The 19,313-nt window shown below is 47.7% G+C and overlaps 1 protein-coding gene across 2 annotated transcripts in view; it reads right to left on the bottom strand.

Annotated features, from left to right (window-relative positions):
• The window catches only part of SLC22A15 (solute carrier family 22 member 15), a 50,276-nt gene extending 31,169 nt beyond the window's left edge, over positions 1-19,107 (bottom strand). For both annotated transcript variants that reach the window (XM_068165996.1, XM_068165997.1), the window contains exons 1-3: positions 18,938-19,107; positions 8,210-8,422; positions 175-307 (exon numbers count right to left, since the gene is read on the bottom strand). In XM_068165996.1, the coding sequence (XP_068022097.1) occupies positions 175-307; positions 8,210-8,422; positions 18,938-19,024 (433 nt within the window). In that variant the 5' untranslated portion in view covers positions 19,025-19,107. The remainder of the gene's footprint in view (positions 1-174; positions 308-8,209; positions 8,423-18,937) is intronic.
• Positions 19,108-19,313: the final 206 nt, after the last annotated feature.

Below are 19,313 nucleotides of genomic sequence, written 5' to 3' on the forward strand. Positions count from 1 at the left end.
CCAGATCATCAATGAAGATACCGAACAGGATGGTGGGACTTGACGATTTAAAAGTCTCTTCCAACCAAAATGATTCTAGGAAATCAAGCTCTCAGCAGAAGCTGAGCTCTTGCCACCAACCTTCAGATACACAGCCCCTCCAGTCCATTCATTTTGCTAGGTGGCAGTGGTTACCTGTGAGATAAACTTTCTTCCTCCCAAAGCGATCTGAGAACTGGCCGAAGGAGATCGCTCCAACAAAGACACCGCTGAAGTAGAAAGAACTGGCAGCGCTGACTTTGTACGACGTGTTACCAATTAAAAACCACTGGATGGAGGAGAAGAAGAAAAAGAACAGCATGCAAATTAACCAGAAGGCAAGCAATCCAGCAGTACTCTAAAAGCTAACAGCTGGGAGAAGAGTGGCATGTAATTTAGGGAAGATCCAACTGCATCACATTCAGTGTGTTACCAGTCGCCACAAGACAAGAGCTATCTACCAGACTCACCAGGTGGAACTAACCAGTTGCACGGTTCCCCCAAATCACATGCAGTGCTTGATTCTGAAATCCAAGGACAGATCCCTCAGAACATTGTAATTTTTGTTAACCTCCTCCCACTCTCCCTTTTCATTGTGTTTTGCCACATAAATCTATTAGCTTATGAGGAGAGGCTGAGGGAGCTGGGATTGCTTAGCCTGGAGAAGAGAAGGCTCAGGGGAGACCTTATTGCCCTCTACAACTACCTGAAGGGTGGTTGTAGCCAGGAAGGAATTGTCCCTTCTCTCAAGCAACCAGCACCAGAACAAGAGGACACAGTCTCAAGCTGCAGCAGGGGAAGTATAGGCTGGAGGTGAGGAGAAAGTTCTTCACTGAGAGAGTCATTCGCCATTGGAATGTGCTGCCCAGGGAGGTGGTGGAGTCACCATCCCTGGAGGTGTTCAAGAGGGGACTGGATGTGGCACTTGCTGCCATGGTTTAGTAATCATGAGGTCTGTGGTGACAGGTTGGACTTCATGACATTTGAGGTCTCTTCCAGCTTTGGTGATACAGTGTCTTAGCCCTACCTCTTGATGTAAGCTCCTGCAGCCTGCAGGCACACTATGCTGCGACAGTTTTAGGCTGTGCCTTTAAGAAAAAGACAGCTACAGAACACTCTAGCTCAATGTTTTGGTGTAAAGAGGAAAACAAAGACAATTCTAAACAAATTTCATTGGTAGATCAGTATGAATGTAACTTTAAGGTTTTACTCTGAGCTCAGTCTGTTATAGAATAGAATCGACCAGACCAGGTTGGAAGAGACCTTCAAGATCGTCGCATCCAACCTATCAACTAATCCAACCCCCCTAATCAACTAAACCATAGCACCAAGCACCCTATCAAGTCGCCTCCTGAACACCTCCAATAATGGTGACTCTACCACCTCCCTGGGCAGCACATCCCAATGGGCAATCACTCTCTCTCTGTAGAACTTCTTCCTAACATCCAGCCTAAACCTCCCCTGCTGCAGCTTGAGACTGTGTCCTCTTGTTCTGGTGCTGGCTGCCTGGGAGAAGAGACCAACCTCTGCCTGTCTACAACCTCCCTTCAGGTAGTTGTAGACAGCAACAAGGTCTCCCCTGAGCCTCCTCTTCTCCAGGCTAAGCAACCCCAGCTCCCTCAGCCTCCCCTCATAGGGCTGTGCTCCAAATCCCTCCCCAGCTTTGTTGCCCTTCTCTGGACATCTTCCAGCAACTCAACATCCTTCCTAAACTGAGGGGCCCAGAACTGGACACAGGACTCAAGGTGTGGCCTAACCAGTGCAGCATATAGGGGGAGAATCACCTCCCTGCTCCTGCTGGCCACACTGTTCCTGATGCAGGCCAGGATGCCAGTGGCCCTCTTGGCTGCCTGGGCACACTGCAGGCTCATGCTCAGCCTCCCATCAACCACGTTCAGTCAGTCTCGATATCTGTCCTTTCTGTTCTGTTCCACTGACCCTGGACTAATGAGACAACAAAACTCACTTTTTTCCCCCCTTAACAGCTCTTTGAACTAACAATCTCCCTTAATATCCATTTCCTCCCTAATCCTTTTTGGGAAAAAATGAGGAAGGGGGAAGAAGGGTTTGGGGGGGGGGGAAGAAGGGTTTGGGGGAGGGGGGAAGAAGGGTTTGGGGGAGGGGGGAAGAAGGGTTTGGGGGAGGGGGGAAGAAGGGTTTGGGGGAGAGGGGAAGAAGGGTTTGGGGGGGAACCCTCCTCCATCAGAAGGGAGTTTTCTGTGTCACATTCTTTCCTGTGTATTTTTGCATATACTGTAACCACTGTATATTGTGTATATATATTCCTTGCATCTCATTTTACTTGTAAAATGATAGCCTTTCCATTTGCTTCTCCAACTGAGTTAGCTGTGGTTTGGGTGTGTGTGGCGGGGGGAGAACTGAACTTTCCTCACTACCACATATGCAACAACAAAACCCATGGTTTCTGTCTAGAGAGAAATCCTGCTTATGCCCCTCCTTATGAATAGCCTTGTCACTGAGAAACACTTTTGACAGGCTGTCTGGTATTAAAAGCACCTTTTCCCACTGTGTCATTTACTTTGTGTCATTTCCAGTTCTTCTCACTTCCAAATGCAACCCAAATCTTCCAAATGGTTGATTCTCACAGACTTAATGTCTCAGGTTAAACCTGAGAGGAAATTCTTTCCCCCACAAAACTGAGAATGAAACTGTGCCATGCTCTTGCTGTCTAGAAGTCATTTCCTTTTCTATTCTAAAAACTCTGCAGATTGTGTGCTTTTCTTTTCCTATTCCTCTTGCATTTCAGCTAATGTTTCCTTTTAGTGCCACCCAACTTTTCTTCCTGTGGTGGTAAGCTGGTGATTATGTCATTATCCCTGCAATAACACACTAATCTTCTCCTCATAATCTTCTTCCTCTACCAGAATCCCATTAGATATCCTTTCTAGCACAGCTTATATTATTCCAAAGCTCAGTTATAAACTAGCTCACCAGGAGAACAGAGCCATACAATTAAACCTCACCAAGATTAGGGAGCTAACAAAACAAAATCATTCAGAAGCCCCAAGAAAATAACTTCCTTGCTGCCAATATATGCTTCACTTCGAACTGTCACCTTAATGATGAGGTGCTCACTGATAGGATAGGTAATGTGCCCACAAAGCAGCAAGACTGGCAAAACTCAGTTATAAAACTAACCATGTGACCACAATTCAGCTTTTGAAGCCTCTTGAGATTTTCTAAAGGAAATCCCAGAAAATCACATTTGGAATAGAATAGACCAGGTTGGAAAAGACCCTCAAGATTGAGTCCAACCTATCATCCAACACCATCTAATCAACTAAACCATGGCACCAAGCACCCTATCAAGTCTCCTCCTAAACACCTCCAGTGACGGTGACTCCACCACCCCCCCGGGCAGCACATTCCAATGGGCAATCTCTCTGTCTGTGTAGAATTTCCTCCTAACATCCAGTCTGAACCTCCCCTGGCACAGCTTGAAACTGTGTCCTCTTGTTCTGGTGCTGGTTGCCTGGGAGAAGAGACCAACCCCCTCCTGGCTACAACCTCCCTTCAGGTAGTTGTAGACAGCAAGAAGGTCTCCTCTGAGCCTCCTCTTCTCCAGGCTAAGCAACCCCAGCTCCCTCAGCCTCTCCTCACAGGGCTGTGCTCCAAACCCCTCCCCAGCTTTGTTGCCCTTCTCTGGACACCTTCCAGCATCTCAACATCTTTCCTAAACTGAGGGGCCCAGAACTGGACACAGGACTCAAGCTGTGGCCTAACCAGTGCAGTGTACAGGGGCAGAATGACCTCCCTGCTCCGGCTGGCCACACTGTTCCTGATCCAGGCCAGGATGCCAGTGGCCCTCTTGGCTGCCTGGGCACACTGCTGACTCATGTTCATCCTACCATCGACCAGTACCTCCAGGTCCCTCTCTGCCTGGCTGCTCTCAGCCACTCTGACCCCAGCCTGTAGCACTGCATGGGGTTGTTGTAGCCAATGTGCAGAACCTGGCACTTGGATGTGTTCAATCTCATGCCCTTGGACTCTGCCCATCTGTCCAGCCTGGCAAGGTCCCTCTGCAGAGCCTCCAGCTCTACCCTCCAGCAGATCAACATCTGCCCCCAGCTTGGTGTCATCTGCATATTTACTGATGATGGACTCAATGTCCTCATCCAGATCATCAATAAACATGTTAAAGAGCTTAGGGCCCAGCACTGAACCTTGGGGTACTCCACTAGTGCCTGGCCACCAACTTTTGTATAATAATAGCACATGAGATTAATTCTATCTTGAAATAACATGGTCAGCTTGTTTTGGAAGAGCTACAGAAATCACAGAATGATAGGGGTTGGAAGGGACACTTGGAGATCCAACCCTGCTGCCAAAGCAGGATCACCTAGAGCAGGTCACACCACAAAGCATCCAAATGGGTTTTGAAAGTCCCTAGAGAACATGACAACTCCCCAGCCTCCCTGGGCAGCCTGTTCTGGTGCTCTGGCACCCTCACAGGTGCAGAGCAGAACTTTCTGTGCTCCAGTTTGCATCCATTGCTGCTTGTCGTATCACTGAGCACCACTGAAAAGAGACTGGCACCACCTTCTTGATGTCCATCCTTCAGATACTCCAAGCATTAATAAAATGTCCTCTCAGGCTTCTCTTTTCCAGACTAAATAGGCCCCAGACTCTCTCTCATCCTTTCCTCATAAGAGATGCTCAAACAGAATGCAACCAGCACCAGAATAAGAGGACACAGTCTCAAGCTGTGCCAGGGGAAGTTTGGGCTCGAGGTGAGGAGAAAGTTCTTCCCAGAAAGAGTAATTGGCCATTGGAATGTGCTGCCCAGGGAGGTGGTGGAGTCACCATCCCTGAAGATGTGCAAGAGGGGATTGGATGTGGCACTTGGAGCCATGGTTTAGCTAGTCATGAGGTGTTGGGTGACAGGTTGGACTTGATGATCTCTGAGGTCTCTTCCAACCTTATTGATTCTATGAGTTGTCCTTGTATCACTCCTTTGCACACTCCCCAGTACCTACCTGTCCCTCCGGAACTGGGAAGCCTGGAAGTGGACACCATCATGCCAAAATTATTGGTATATCTAATAATTAAAACAACAAATCATGCCCTAGCTTGTGGTATAAAAATTTCAAAAGCTGCCTGCACTGCAACTCAGTGACATTAAATGCTTTCTGAATCACTGAGGGATTAAGGGATAATTTGGTTGCAAAGCAAAACTTGGTTTGCAATTTAATCCCAAAAGCTAAGAAGCCCTTTAAAGGGCTCAAGAACTCTCTCTTTTATGCATGTGTACCTGGTATTTATACACCCAGCTCTTTACATCAGAATATGTTTTGTACATTTGCTGTGATCATCTTATTAGAAAGGGATGCCAGGAGACAAGCATGAAAAACATCCATCTCAAAGGGAGAAAAAGCTTCTTCATACATCAGTAATGAAAGTAGACATCCCCCAAATAAGTGTGTTGAAACTAAAACCTCTGGATTTAGTACATCACTCAACTTCCAAATAGAGAATCGTAGAATAGAATAAACCAGGTTGGAAGAGACCTTCAAGATCATCCTGTCCAACCCATCAACCAACACCACCTAATCAACTGAACCATGCAACCAAGCACCCCATCAAGTCTCCTCCCAAACACCTCCAGTGATGGTGACTCCACCACCTCCTCAGGCAGCCCATTCCAATGGGCAATCAATTAGGTTTGAAAAGACCTCAAGGATCATCAAGTCCAACCTGTCACCCAACATCTCAGGACTAACTAAAACATGGCACCAAGTGCCACGTCCAAACCCCTCTTGAACACCTCCAGGGATGGTGACTCCACCACCTCCCTGGGCAGCACATTCCAATGGCTACCAACTCTCTCTGGGAAGAACTTTCTCCTCACCTCCAGCCTAAACCTCCCCTGGTGCAGCTTGAGACTATGTCCTCTTGTTCTGGTGCCATGGTTTAGTTGATTAGATGGTGTTGGGTGATAGGTTGGACTCCATGACCTCAAAGGTCTTTTCTACTCTGTAAGAGATTCTCATATCAACTTAAAATAATGAAAGAAAAAAATCCACCATCCTTTAGGACTTTAATTTAGATAGTGGCATAAGTATTCATATCCTCTTTATTACCAGAGAAAGAAGCAATGCCTGGTGTACACAAGTGCTTGGTACTATTCCAAAGCTGGCAGTTTTAATTAATATGCTCATATCCAATAAAGTTAAGTGTTTTACAGGACTAATTCAGACAGCATTAGTGCCTCTGGACAACAGCCATGAATTATCAAGTCATACTATACTTGACTCAGCTGTACAGCTCTAAAAGCAGGTCTTGTAAAAGATGCACTCAGGTAGGGTTTTCATAGAATCAGTAAGACTGGAAAAGACCTCAAAGATCATCAAGTCCAACCTGTCATCTAATACCTCATGACCACTAAACCATGGTACCAAGTGCCATGACCAATCCCCTCTTGAACACCTTCAGGAATGGTGACTCCACCACCTCCCTGGGCAGCACATTCCAATGGCTACCAATGGCAATCACTCTCTCTGTGAAGAGCTTTCTCCTCACCTCCAGCCTGAACTTCCCCTGGTGCAGCTTGAGACTGTGTCCTCTTGTTCTGGTGCTGGTTGCCTGGGAGAAGAGAACAACCCCCTCCTGGCTACAACCACCCTTTAGCTGGTTGTAGAGAGCAACAAGGCCTCCCCTGAGCCTCCTCTTCTCCAGGCTAAGCAGCCCCAGCTCCCTCAGTCTCTCCTCATAGGGCTTGTGTTTTTGCACAGAGGATTTTGACATTAATAGATACTGAAGTCTCCAGGAAGGATGAGTGTTGCACATGTCAGTGCAGAGTCTGGAATAATTTCTGTAGGGACTGCAGCTAGATCTTGGAAGAACACACTCAGAAAACACAGAGGCCACATCAATAAAGCTAATAATTGTTTTGGGACAGAATGGGAGGGAATTGCATTGTTCACTGGGTGACCTTAATGCTGTCTACAACTACCTGAAGGGAGGTTGCAGACAGGCAGAGGTTGGTCTCTTCTCCCAGGCAGCCAGCACCAGAACAAGAGGACACAGTCTCAGGCTGCACCAGGGGAGGTTCAGGCTGGAGGTTAGGAGGAAGTTTTACACAGAGAGTGATTGCCCATTGGAATGGGCTGTCCGGGGAGGTGGTGGAATTGCCATCACTAGAGGTGTTCAGGAGGAGACTTGACAGGGTGCTTGGTGCCATGGGTTAGTTGATTAGGTGGTGTTAGGTGATAGGTTGGACTCAATGATCTTGAAGGTCTCTTCCTACCTGGCTTATTCTATTCTATTCTCACTACCCACTTCTTCCCTCCTATTTAGAGCTGCAAGAACACAGAAGCCACTTCCTCTCCAGTTCTTTCCCTGCTTGCTAACTGCATCAGGAACACCCTACATGCATTTGACCTTAAGGGAATCACATGAGGTATCCAGAAAGAGCTCAGGGTCCATGACTGATTATGAGCACGCTAGTAAAACAAGTGGCATAATTCCATCTCAATTGTAGAACCAGGTTATATGACCCAATAAATAACTTCCACATGGAAAAATAGGAAAGTTTTTGAGCAGAACTTTGGTCAAGGTAGAATAGAATAAACCAGGTTGGAAGAGACGTTCAAGATCAAGTCCAACCTATCATCCAACACCACCTAATCAACTAAACCATGGCACCAAGTGCCCCATCAAGTCTCCTCCTAAAACACCTCCAGTGATGGTAACTCCACCACCTCCCTGGATAGCACATTCCAATGGCCAATCACTCTTTCTGGGAAGAATTTCTTCCCAACACCCAGCCTAAACTTCCCCTGGTGCAGCTTGAGACTGTGTCCTCTTGTTCTGGTGCTGGTTGCCTGGGAGAAGAGACTAACCCCCTCCTGTCTACAACCTCACTTCAGGTAGTTGTAGACAGCAATAAGGTCTCCCCTGAGCCTCCTCCTCTCCAGGCTAAGTAACCCCAGTTCCCTCAGCCTCTCCTCACAGGGCTTGTGCTCCAAACCCCTCACTAGCAGTACAAGAAAGCTAGTTCTTCTTGCCACTGAAGATGCAAGTAGATTACCTGTTCTCTACCTGGGGGTAGTGCTTGTTTCATTTGCTAATCAAAACATGCATTAGTAAGGAAGAAAGATGCTGCCCCCCACAACTGACCCACTAAGCTTTACCGCTCACACAAAGGCAGCAAAACACATTCCAGTCTTACCTCAGAGACGATTGATGTGAAACTGCTGCTGAAGTGTACGTGCTTGTGCACCTCGCTGCCATTGGCAGTCAGAAGCCATTCCCCAAAAGCCCTCTGTTCACTCACTGACTGGTTGCTATGGCTCTGATTAGCTGAGAGCTCTTGGAGATCCCAGTGGTAGGGAGGAGTTGCACCCACCAGCGCGATGAGGATGGCTTCAGTGGCCACATAGAGCTGCCATGAAAGACAAAAACAACAACATCAAAGATGCTAAACTTATCCAAGCAATGTCTCCTCTGTAGCTGGATCAAATCATGATAAAAATAACATTCCTACTTTATATTCTCCTTCTACCACTCTAAGATGCCATGTACAGCCCCTGTCTGCTAATATCATGGGCTAAATCACAACTCCAACACAGTGGTTCTTGCACCTTGTCAATTACTTGTCAGAAAAGGAATTCCTCTCCTGACACACTTCCCTTAGTCAGAAGACTGCCCAACTTCCACATACAGCATACACCTCAGGGATCCAAGCACATTCCAATGGCTAACAACTCTCTCTGGGAAGAACTTTCTCCTCACCTCCAGCCTAAACTTCCCCTGGTGCAGCTTGAGACTGTGTCCTCTTGCTCTGGTGCTGGTTGCCTGGGAGAAGAGACCAACCCCCTCCTGGCTACAACCTCCCTTCAGGGAGTTGTAGACAGCAATGAGGTCTCCCCTGAGCCTCTTCTTCTCCAGGCTAAACTACCGCAGCTCCCTCAGCCTCTCCTCACAGGGCTGTGCTCAAGGCCTCTCCCCAGCCTCATTGCCCTTCTCTGGACACATTCAAGTGTCTCAATGTCCTTCTTAAATTGAGAGGCCCAGAACTGGACACAGGACTCAAGGTGCAGCCTAACCAATGCAGAGTACAGGGCACAATGACTTCCCTGCTCCTGCTGGCCACACTATTCCTGGTGCAGGCCAGGATGCCATTGGCCTTCTTGGCTGCCTGGGCACACTGCTGGCTCATGTTCATCCAGCTGTCAATCAGCACCCCCAGGTCCCTCTCTGTTTGGGAGCTCTCCAGCCACTCTGACCCCAGCCTGTAGCTCTGCATGGGGTTGCTGTGGCCACACTCAGCACTTGGACTTGTTGAATGCCATCCTGTTGGACTCTGCCCATCTGTCCAGTCGGTCGAGGTCCCTCTGCAGAGCCTTTCCACCCTCTAACTGACCAACATCTGCCCCTAACTTGGTGTCATCTGCAAATTTGCTCACGACTGACTCAATCTCCTCATCCAGATCATCAATGAAGATGTTGAAGAGGACAGGGCCCAGCACTGATCCCTGGGGGACGCCACAGGTGCCTGGCTGCCAGCTGGATGTGGCACCATTCACCACCACTCTCTGGGCTCGGCCCTCCAGCCAGTTCCTAACCCAGCACAGAGTGTCAGGAGGTCAGAAAATGAATTCCTCAAGGCATTTGGTTTAGAGAGAGAAAGCAAAGCATTTTCAATTGCTCTAGGTGGAACTACAGGAAGCCAAACTGGAAACTCAGTGATTGCAGGCACATAAAAGCAGCACTACAGATCTCTCCACAGGAAGAAAAAGAAAATGATATATATATATAAATTCAGCTTTAATCATCCCAGTGGCTGCAGCAAGCCAGGAGAGAAAATATGTATCAATATAAACACTTCCAATTGATCTGTTGAATCAGGAAAGTGTATGAAAACTGAAGCATTCTGTTGTTATCACATAGGATTGTTTTGCATTCAAGTTTGCTGTAGTCACTGCTGAGACAAGACTGTTTCTCCATCTGTCTTGTTGTTCTTTGGTTTACAGGTATGGTAAATCCTCTTCATTTAGTTGCAACAAAACAAAACCAAAACAGAATGCAAACACACCCACCCCAAAACCCATTTGTGATTCTGGAGACCAGAAACATCTTTCTAGAAGGGCTCTTAAGTTAGGACAAAGCAAACTCACAAGCTCTATGAGGAGAGGCTGAGGGAGCTGGGATTGCTTAGCCTGGAGATGAGAAGGCTCAGGGGAGACCTTGTTGCTGTCTACAACTATCTGAAGGGAGGTTGTAGCCAGGTGGGGGTTGGTCTCTTCTCCCAGGCAACCAGCACCAGAACAAGAGGACACAGTCTCAAGCTGTGCCAGGGGAGGTTTAGGCTGGATGTTAGGAAGAAGTTCTTCATAGAAAGAGAGATTGGCCATTGGAATGTGCTGCCCAGGGAGGTGGTGGAGTCACCATCACTGGAGGTGTTTAGAAAGAGACTGGATGGGGTGCTTGGTGCCATGGTTTAGTTGATTAGATGGTGTTGGGTGATAGGTTGGACTTGAAGACCTCGAAGGTCTTTTCCAACCTGGATAATTCTATTCTATTCCTGATGCAAAATTATCATCCTCTGCTGGCAAGCTTCTACCAAATTATCTTACCCCTCTCTTTCCCCTCTTGGTAGGGCAGGAAGAGAGAACACCTTAATGACAGAAGGGAAGGCTGCTGTAGTTAAAGCAAACAATCACCATTTGCAGCACACATTGTAATCTCTCAAACACTTAATCCCAAACCCATTCTGACAAGCAGTGTTACTCTCCGTGAACAACAGCACCATTGTTATTACCTGTGCCAAATCTGCTGACACAGAGCTCTCTACAGGAACCTGAAGTCCTTTCATTTGTAGATAAACTAAGAAAACCTACCCCATTTAGTTTTTCAGCCTTAAAATGCAGGCCTTCAGAACCCCCAGGAAAAAAGTCCAAAGTCTGTCCAAACTTGTGCATAACTTTACTCTAGAAATTATTTAACATCCACATCAAAATGGGAGTTATTAAGATTGAAAAAGACTTCCAGAGGCATCAAGTCCAAACATCAACCCAATACCACCATGCCCACTAAATCATAGAATCAGTAAGGTTGGAAAAGACCTCAAGGCTCATTAAGTCCAACTTGTCACCCAACACCTCATGACTAACTAACTCATGGCTTCAAGTGCTACGTCCAATCCCTTTTTGAACAACTCCAGGGACAGTGACTCCACCACCTCCCTGGGCAGCACATTCCAATGGATAACAACTCTCTCTGTGAAGAACTTTCTCCTCATTTCCAGCCTAAACCTCCCCTGGCACAGCTTGAGACTGTGTCCTCTTGTTCTGGTGCTGGTTGCCTGGGAGAAGAGACCTGCTCCCACCTGGCTACAACCTCCCTTCTGGTAGCTGTAGAGAGCAATGAGGTCTCCCCTGAGCCTCCTCTTCTCCAGGCTAAACAACCCCAGCTCCCTCAGCCTCTCCCTTCAGCTTTCCTTACCTGAGGATCACAAAAGCTTCACTGCAAAAATGTAATTAAGAAACCCAAAGTTGTCTTAAATTTACTGTACAGGGATTGAACATCTTCAGTGGGAAGTCTGCAGAGGATCTGCAAACTGAAAGAGACTGAAGAGCCCTGGTCTTTTTCCTAGATATTTAAGACAGTAAGTGAACAGCATACCACCACCATCAAAACTGGAACAAGCAACACACAACTCCCTTCAGCCTTGCTTAGTTTCCACAATCATAGAATCAATAAGGTTGGAAAAGACCTCAGAGATCATCAAGTCCAACCTATCACCCAACACCTCATGACAATTAAACCATGGCTCCAAGTGCCACATCCAATCCTTTTTTGAACACCTCCAGGGATGGTGATTCCACCACCTCCCTGGGCAGCACATCCCAATGGCTAACAACTCTTCCAGTGAAGAACTTTCTTCTCACCTCCAGCCTAAACCTCCCCTGACACAGCTTGAGACTGTGTCCTCTTGTTCTGGTGCTGGTTGCCTGGGAGAAGAGACCAACCCCCACCTGGCTACAACCTCCCTTCAGGGAGTTGTAGATGGGGATCATAAAAGCTTCACTGCACTCTCCAAGGCAAATTCTTAACACCCTTTCCCCCCATAAGCTCACCAGCATGAGGAATTTGACCAGGTGATCACAGATCTAATGTTTAACCAGGTTAAGGTCCACACCTTTCTTCAGAGATCATATTGTAAACACAAGACTGAGAAAGCAGATGCTGCTGCTCCAGAAGGACTCCAGTCCCACTGGGCTGGTACTAGCAGAAAGCAAGCAGAGGCTTTGCCTAATGCAAACACCACACATGAAAGCACTACATTAGCTATAAATAGAAGTAATTGTATTAACTACTCCCACCTAAAAAGAAAAAAGGCATTTGAGAGCACAAAACTTGATTTGGGTCAAAAGGAAAGAGCAACAATGATGTGCAGGTTGGAAACAATTATTCAGGATTAAATTACACATCTATTAGTACTTTTACCCTAGAGAAAAGTAGAGGCCCTGACTGAACATGGAAGAAGTGGCAGCAAGGAGAGCCTTGATCATGTGGCTCGCCAGTGGAAAAACACTGGCAATTTACTGCCTGCAACACAGGAGAAGTGAGACTGTGTGTACACACATGGGCAGGGAAGAATGGAGGCAATGTGTCAGAGAGCAAATATTTATAACCCATAGTCTTTGGTATACAGTAGAATTATGCCTGTTACCTCCCAGGGTCATCTGGGAGCAACAAAGCTGGTGAGAGGTCTCAAGCACAAGGCCAATGAGGAAATGCTGAGGGAGCTGGGGTTGCTTAGCCTGGAGAAGAGGAGGCTCAGGGGAGACCTTATTGCTCTCTACAACTACCTGAAGGGAGGTTGTAGCCAGGTGGGGGCTGGTCTCTTCTGCCAGGCAACCAGCACCAGAACAAGAGGACACAGTCTCAAGCTGCACCAGGGGAAGTTTAGGCTGGGTGTTAGGAAGAAATTCTTCACAGAAAGAGAGATTGGCCATTGGAATGTGCTGCCCAGGGAGGTGGTGGAGTCACCATCCCTGGAGGTGTTTAGGAAGAGACTGGATGAAGCGCTTGGTGCCATGGTTTAGTTGATTAGATGGTGCTGGGTGAGAGGTTGGACTTGATGATCTCGAAGGTCTTTTCCAACCTGGTTAACTCTATTTTTCGGTTGTTGATTTGCTTGGGCTAGGGATTTTCTGTTGGGCTGTGGTTTGGTTTGGTTGTTTTATTGTTGGTGGTTTGAGAGGGGAGGGGTTGTAGTTTTTAATTGTTTTTAAATAGGCAGAACAATCTGCTTCTCTCTGTTGCTAGGCTTTCAGATATTCGATGATCTTTGAGGTCTTTTCCAACCTTGGTGATGCTGTGATATTTACTCCTCAGTGCTTCTCTCAAAACTCATGTTTCTTGCCCAAGAGTGATAAGGTCTTTACAAGAGCACATTGAACAGGCCTCTTCCAGGATTGAACTGCATAGAAGCTGAAGCCACCCTTGGAAGTTAAACTGCAGAAACTGCTGAGATGTGTTTATATGGTCACATAGAACATGTGGCTTCAGTGTCTGTGAACGTGGTCATCATTAGAAGAGCAAGACCTGGTAATTGTGAAGGCAACTTAAAACTACCTAAATGTGAGCTCAATTACATGGAAGATCTCAAAGATGCAGCAAATGTTTCTTCCCTACCCGAAGTTTTCTCTGCCTGTAGTTTTTTCCCTTGCATACAAACTTCTGCACTTAGTATCTGAGTCCAGGACCCCACTGCTAATGCAGAGTGTCACACCTCACAGCTCTCATTTCAGGTTTTCTGCAGAACACAGCCCAGTATCTGCACCAGCTGCATTCATGTTGTTAAGGTTGTAGTATCAGAAAAGGTTAAGTGGCACTTGGTGCCATGGTTTAGTCATGGGGTCTGTAGTGACAGGTTGGACTTGATGATCTTTGAGGTCTCTTCCAACCTTGGTGATTCTGTGATTGTTTCTTTTAAGGGACAGTTAAGAATCTGAAAGAAGTTAACCACAGAAAGACAGCCCACACTGACTGCATTCCTGACTCTGGCAGCTATTTTTTATCTACAGAAGGGCACTAAAGGACCAAGAAGTCTTGGCTAACATCTAAATCACTGAAATGAAACGTAACATGACCAAAGAAAGTTCCCCCCCCATCCAATGGGAGCAACTGATAGGATTGGTGTTAGAATTCCCACCAACTTTCAGTGAGAAGTGTTTTCCACTAAATGAGCAGCAGCATATCTTGCTGTGTGATTAGTTTACATACTCACACCCATCCAGTTAATTTCCCTTCCTACGCAGGAATAAGCTGGATCACAACAAGGAATTATGTTCAGTGATTCAACTACTCTAAAAGTCTTCATCACTTCAAGGAAAGCTAAACTATCCCTTAGATTAAGTGTGTTCTGAGCAACATACAATGCACTAAAATGATGTGGGAAATAAAACCTTGGGCCTCTACACTGTAGGTTTGTGTTCACCTCTGCAAACACAACTTCCCTTTTAAACTCTAACATGTTGTAAAAGGCCTTTTAATTGAGATATAATAGGAACACACTTCCAATATCAGATTTCTGCAGGTTCAGTTTGGACTTGGGCAATCCTGTAGCTCATGTCCACTGGCAAGGACAAAATCCTTTCAACCATGTATGTTGAGTCATGAGAGACCAAGAAAAGTTTTGTCTAAGCACCATTCTTTATTAATGCTTCCATATAATGTCTTCCAAAGACAGTGAGTACCTTTAACAATCAATAGGTGTCAAGCAATTACTTTTAGTTCAAAGTCCTAAGTACTTTAAGAGTTATCAGCTCCCTTTAAGTTCATTACTATGAGGGTGGCAAGACAAAGGTTGCCCTGAAGTGTTTAAGACCAGACCGGATGACACTTTGAGCAGCCTGGACACAGGACTCAAGTCCAGAGTACAGGGGCAGAATGACTTCCCTGCTCCTGCTGGCCACATTGTTCCTGATGCAGGCCAGGATGCCATTGGCCCTCTTGGCTGCCTGGGCACACTGCTGACTCATGTTCAGCCTACCATCGACCAGTACCCCCAGGTCCCTCTCTGCCTGGCTGCTCTCAGCCACTCTGACCCCAGCCTGTAGCACTGCATGGGTTTGCTGTGGCCAATGTGCAGAACCTGGCACTTAGATGTGTTCAATCTCACGCCCTTGGACTCTGCCTATCTGTCCAGCCTGGCAAGATCCCTCTGCAAAGCCTCTCTACCCTACAGCAGATCAACTCCTGCCCCCAGCTTGGTGTCATCTGCAAATGTACTGATGGACTCAATGCCCTCATCCAGATCATCAATAAAGATGTTAAAGAGCATGGGGCCCAGCACTGATCCCTGGGGCACACCACTGGTGCCTGGCTGCCAGCTGGCTGTGGCACCATTCACCACCACTCTCTGGGCTCAGCCTCCAGCCAGTTCCTAACCCAACACTGTGTGCCCCTGTCCAAGCCAGGGGCTGATAGCTTGGCCAGGAGTTTGCTGTGGGGAACAGTGTAGAAATATGTATGAGAAGAGAAATACTAAGGTGAGGGGAAAACACCTACAAAGCATGGAACTCAAGAGATTAGAAACATGCAGAGATTAAAAAGCACAAAAGCCTGTAAGCAAAGGAAGAACATCTGCTAGGAATCTTCTGGGGCAGGGAAAGCAGAGAGTTTAAGAACAGCATAAGACACAGAGGCACTTAACACAGGCAAAAAGTTTTCATCCACATGGTATTCTCAAGAACTTGGACATATTTTTGATGCAAATAGGTCCATGTGAAAATACAAGTCAACTGAGGGAGCATGTGGGAAGCAACAATGAAACAAGCAATAAAATGGAATCATCAGTCCATACCAAATCTGGTGCCACAGACTAACAGGGGTTCTCATTCTGTAGCCAGATGCTGCACATAATTGACTGAAGGAGCCCATGAATACCTAAATCTACTTCACACATACCAGATACATTACTTACCTCTGGATCCATCCTCCCAAGAGTGACAATAAACCAAACAAAAGACTAACACTGGTCATGGAACCTGCCTTCAGTCTTGCTCTTGCATCCCAGTGACACGTTATGTAACTTGGCACCAATAAAGGAACACAGAAAGCAATCAACCACCCAAGCAGGAGCCAGTTGTCTAAGTCCAAATCTATTCATGGACTGAAAGACAACAAGCTTCACCTCTAAATCCCTTACAAACTCCTGCATCCAGCACAATCTGAAGCACAGAAAACCCATCAGTCAGGGGATGATCCTCATTGGTGAAGTTCAAGAACTACAGATAACACGAGAAGAAAACCAAACCACCCAGGAACAGACCTGCAAAACTGCTACCTTTTTTTTTCTCCCCCTCTTTAGCTATTCTGAATTAGCTCCAGGATTTGCAAAGATCCCCCTGTTTCCTTCTCCCATGAGAAATGCCAAGTTAATCCATTAAAAAGTAAGAGAAACAAGAGCATTACAGAACAGCTGACCCATACTTCTCAGAACTCTGGGAATACAGAGCACTTGCTGTAGCTGCAGTTCATTCCAGAACATGACTACAACTGGTAAGAAAAGTAACTATTCATAGTATCATAGTATCATTCAGGGTTGGAAGGGACCACAAGGATCATCTAGTTCCAACCCCCCTGCCATGGGCAGGGACACCCTACGCTAGATCAGCCTGGCCAGAGCCTCATCCAGCCTGGGCTTAAACACCTCCAGGGACAGGGCCCCAACCACCTCCCTGGACAACCCATTCCAGGGCTTCACCACTCTCATGGGGAAGAACTTCCTCCTCACTTCCAGCCTGAATCTCCCCACCTCCAGCTTCATTCCATTCCCCCTAGTCCTATCACTCCCTGAGATCCTGAGCAGTCCTTCCCCAGCCTTCCTGTAGCCCCCTTCAGATACTGGAAGGCCACAATTAGGTCACCTCAGAGCCTTCTCTTCTCCAGACTGAACAGCCCCAACTCCTTCAGTCTGTCCTCACAGGAGAGGTGCTCCAGCCCTCTGATCATCCTCGTGGCCCTTCTCTGGACACCTTCCAGCACCTCCACATCCCTCTTGGAATAGGGGCTCCAGAACTGGAGGCAGTACTCCAGGTGGGGTCTCAGCAGGGCTGAGTAGAAGGGGAGAATCACCTCCCTTGCCCTGCTGGCCACACTTCTCCTCATGCAGCCCAGGATCTGATTGGCTTTGTGGGCTGCAAGTGCACACTGAGAGCTCCTCTTGAGCTTCTCCTCCACCAGCACCCCCAAGTCTCTCTCCTCAAGGCTGCTTTCCAGCCAGTCACTGCCCAGCCTGGAATTGTGCCTGGGATTGCCTCCATCCAGATGCAGGACCCTGCACTTGGTCTTATTGAACTTCATGAGTTTGGCTTGTGCCCACCTCTCCAGCCTGTCAAGGTCCCTCTGGATGGCCTCCCTTCCCTCCAGCCTGTCTGCTGCACCACACAGCTTGCTGTCATCAGCAAACCTGCTGAGGGTGCACTCAATGCCACTGTCCATGTCACCCACAAAGATGTTGAACAAGAATATTGCTTACTCAATCCCTAACCTTTAGTGAATTTCCATTCTTCCAGCCATCAGCTGGCAGAACAAGCTATAAACAACAGCTAGTTTTAAAGGATCAACCAGATAAATCACTTTTTAATAAAAAGAGAGCAATAGTGCAAGAAAACAAACATACACAGCCTTTGCTGCTCATGATCACAGCTTTGCAACCAAGAAAAGCTGACAAGACTGAGTACCTGAATATTCTCTGCTCATCTCAAAGCTTCTTAACATTTCTCCGTCCCCTAGCTGCCAAGAGAAGGCATCTTCACACTCGCAGTCCATGACTGGAAGTTCTTGATTACTACCAAGCACTGGGCAGCAGAGGTGGGGTACCACTTAATTTCCTTTCTTCCCTCCTGTATCTGGTAAGAGATCACAATGGCAGTATCCACCACGTGTCAACCTAGCTGAATTCACTGTAATTAGGTTTTTGAAGAGTTAACATGGAGTAGACTAAAATTCTATCAGATTCAAACTATACTTTATGCCTAGGCCTGACTGTGAAGGTGCATATAGTATCCTTATCTACCCTCCCCACCACCACTGGAATGAGCACAAAGATGATGCAGAGGGGGAAGTAATGACAAACCTGGTTGCAGAGCACATCAGTTGGCCACACAGTCTCTGAATGACGTTACAGCACTCCACTATTACTTTGGACTCCACTTCTATTACAAATCTTAATAGGTTTCCAGTTTTTTATTTCACACTTGATTTACCCAAAATGCAGAGCCTCATGCAAACACCTAATGCAGTCACTGCACCTACATTCCAGGAATCAAGTCAAGGCAAGTCAAAGCACTGTAAATGGTCATAGCCTATCAGCTGGTGAGATAAGAGCTTCTGCACACAGAAGTATCAGTGACCACTCGTAGCTTCTCAAACATTTCCACCACAAACAAGCTATGTGCAACGTAGAAATCACTACCCCAGCCCATTAACAGCAGGGTTCCCAGCACAGTCTCCAACAGAAGTTGCTGTCTTCCAGTCCAGCTCCTGGAAACGTTTGATTTCACTTCACCAGCCCTTCACCTGGCAAACAGCATGCTCTCAATCTGCTCCCCCAGTCACCCAGCCAAGGCAGCACAGGCAGCACCAGCCATGTGCCCCAAATTCATTCTGTAGAATCCCACTGCCTTTGGACAGGGGTCACTTTTGCACCGGGTGCACAGCAAGTTACTGCTGCTAAACCTAAAGCAAAAGGCCACTTACTGCCACCACAAACCTTCACACCCCACTGTGCTCACCACAGGCACATCCAGCCAAGCGCTTGAGAGGACAGCTACCCACAGCGCCCACACTGCGTGCGTGGGGACATCCCCCGCTCAGCTCAGCCTCCCCCACGGGCGCTCCCGCCCTCGGGAGAGGGGCTGGAGGGGAGGCGGCCTCTCACCTGGAGGAACACAGCCAGCAGCACGCAAAGGTACACCTGGTAGGGCCCCATCTGCCCCACCAGCGGGAACGCCTCCTCCACCTCCATCCCGCGCCCCGCCAGCCACGCAGCTCCTACGAGCGGCCGCCGAGCAGCGCATCCCCGAGCCCGGGGCGGAGCGGGAGCGACGGCCGGGCCCTCGCCGAGGAGGAGGAAAAGGAGGAGGAGGAAGAGAAGGAGGAGGAGGAGGAGGAGGAGGAGGAGGAGGAAAGGGCGGGAGATGCGAGGCGGCTGTCATGCGCAGCGCCGGGGAGAGCAGCTGGCGAGCAGCCCGCCCGGGGAAGCGGAAACGCCGCGGCTCCCGTATCACGGGCGGAGGCGCTAGCGCAGGCGCACC

This window comes from Melanerpes formicivorus, unplaced genomic scaffold, assembly GCF_026170545.1.
Source record: "Melanerpes formicivorus ecotype bairdi unplaced genomic scaffold, bMelFor1.0.p_v2 SCAF_95, whole genome shotgun sequence".
Taxonomy (NCBI): Eukaryota; Metazoa; Chordata; class Aves; order Piciformes; family Picidae; genus Melanerpes; species Melanerpes formicivorus.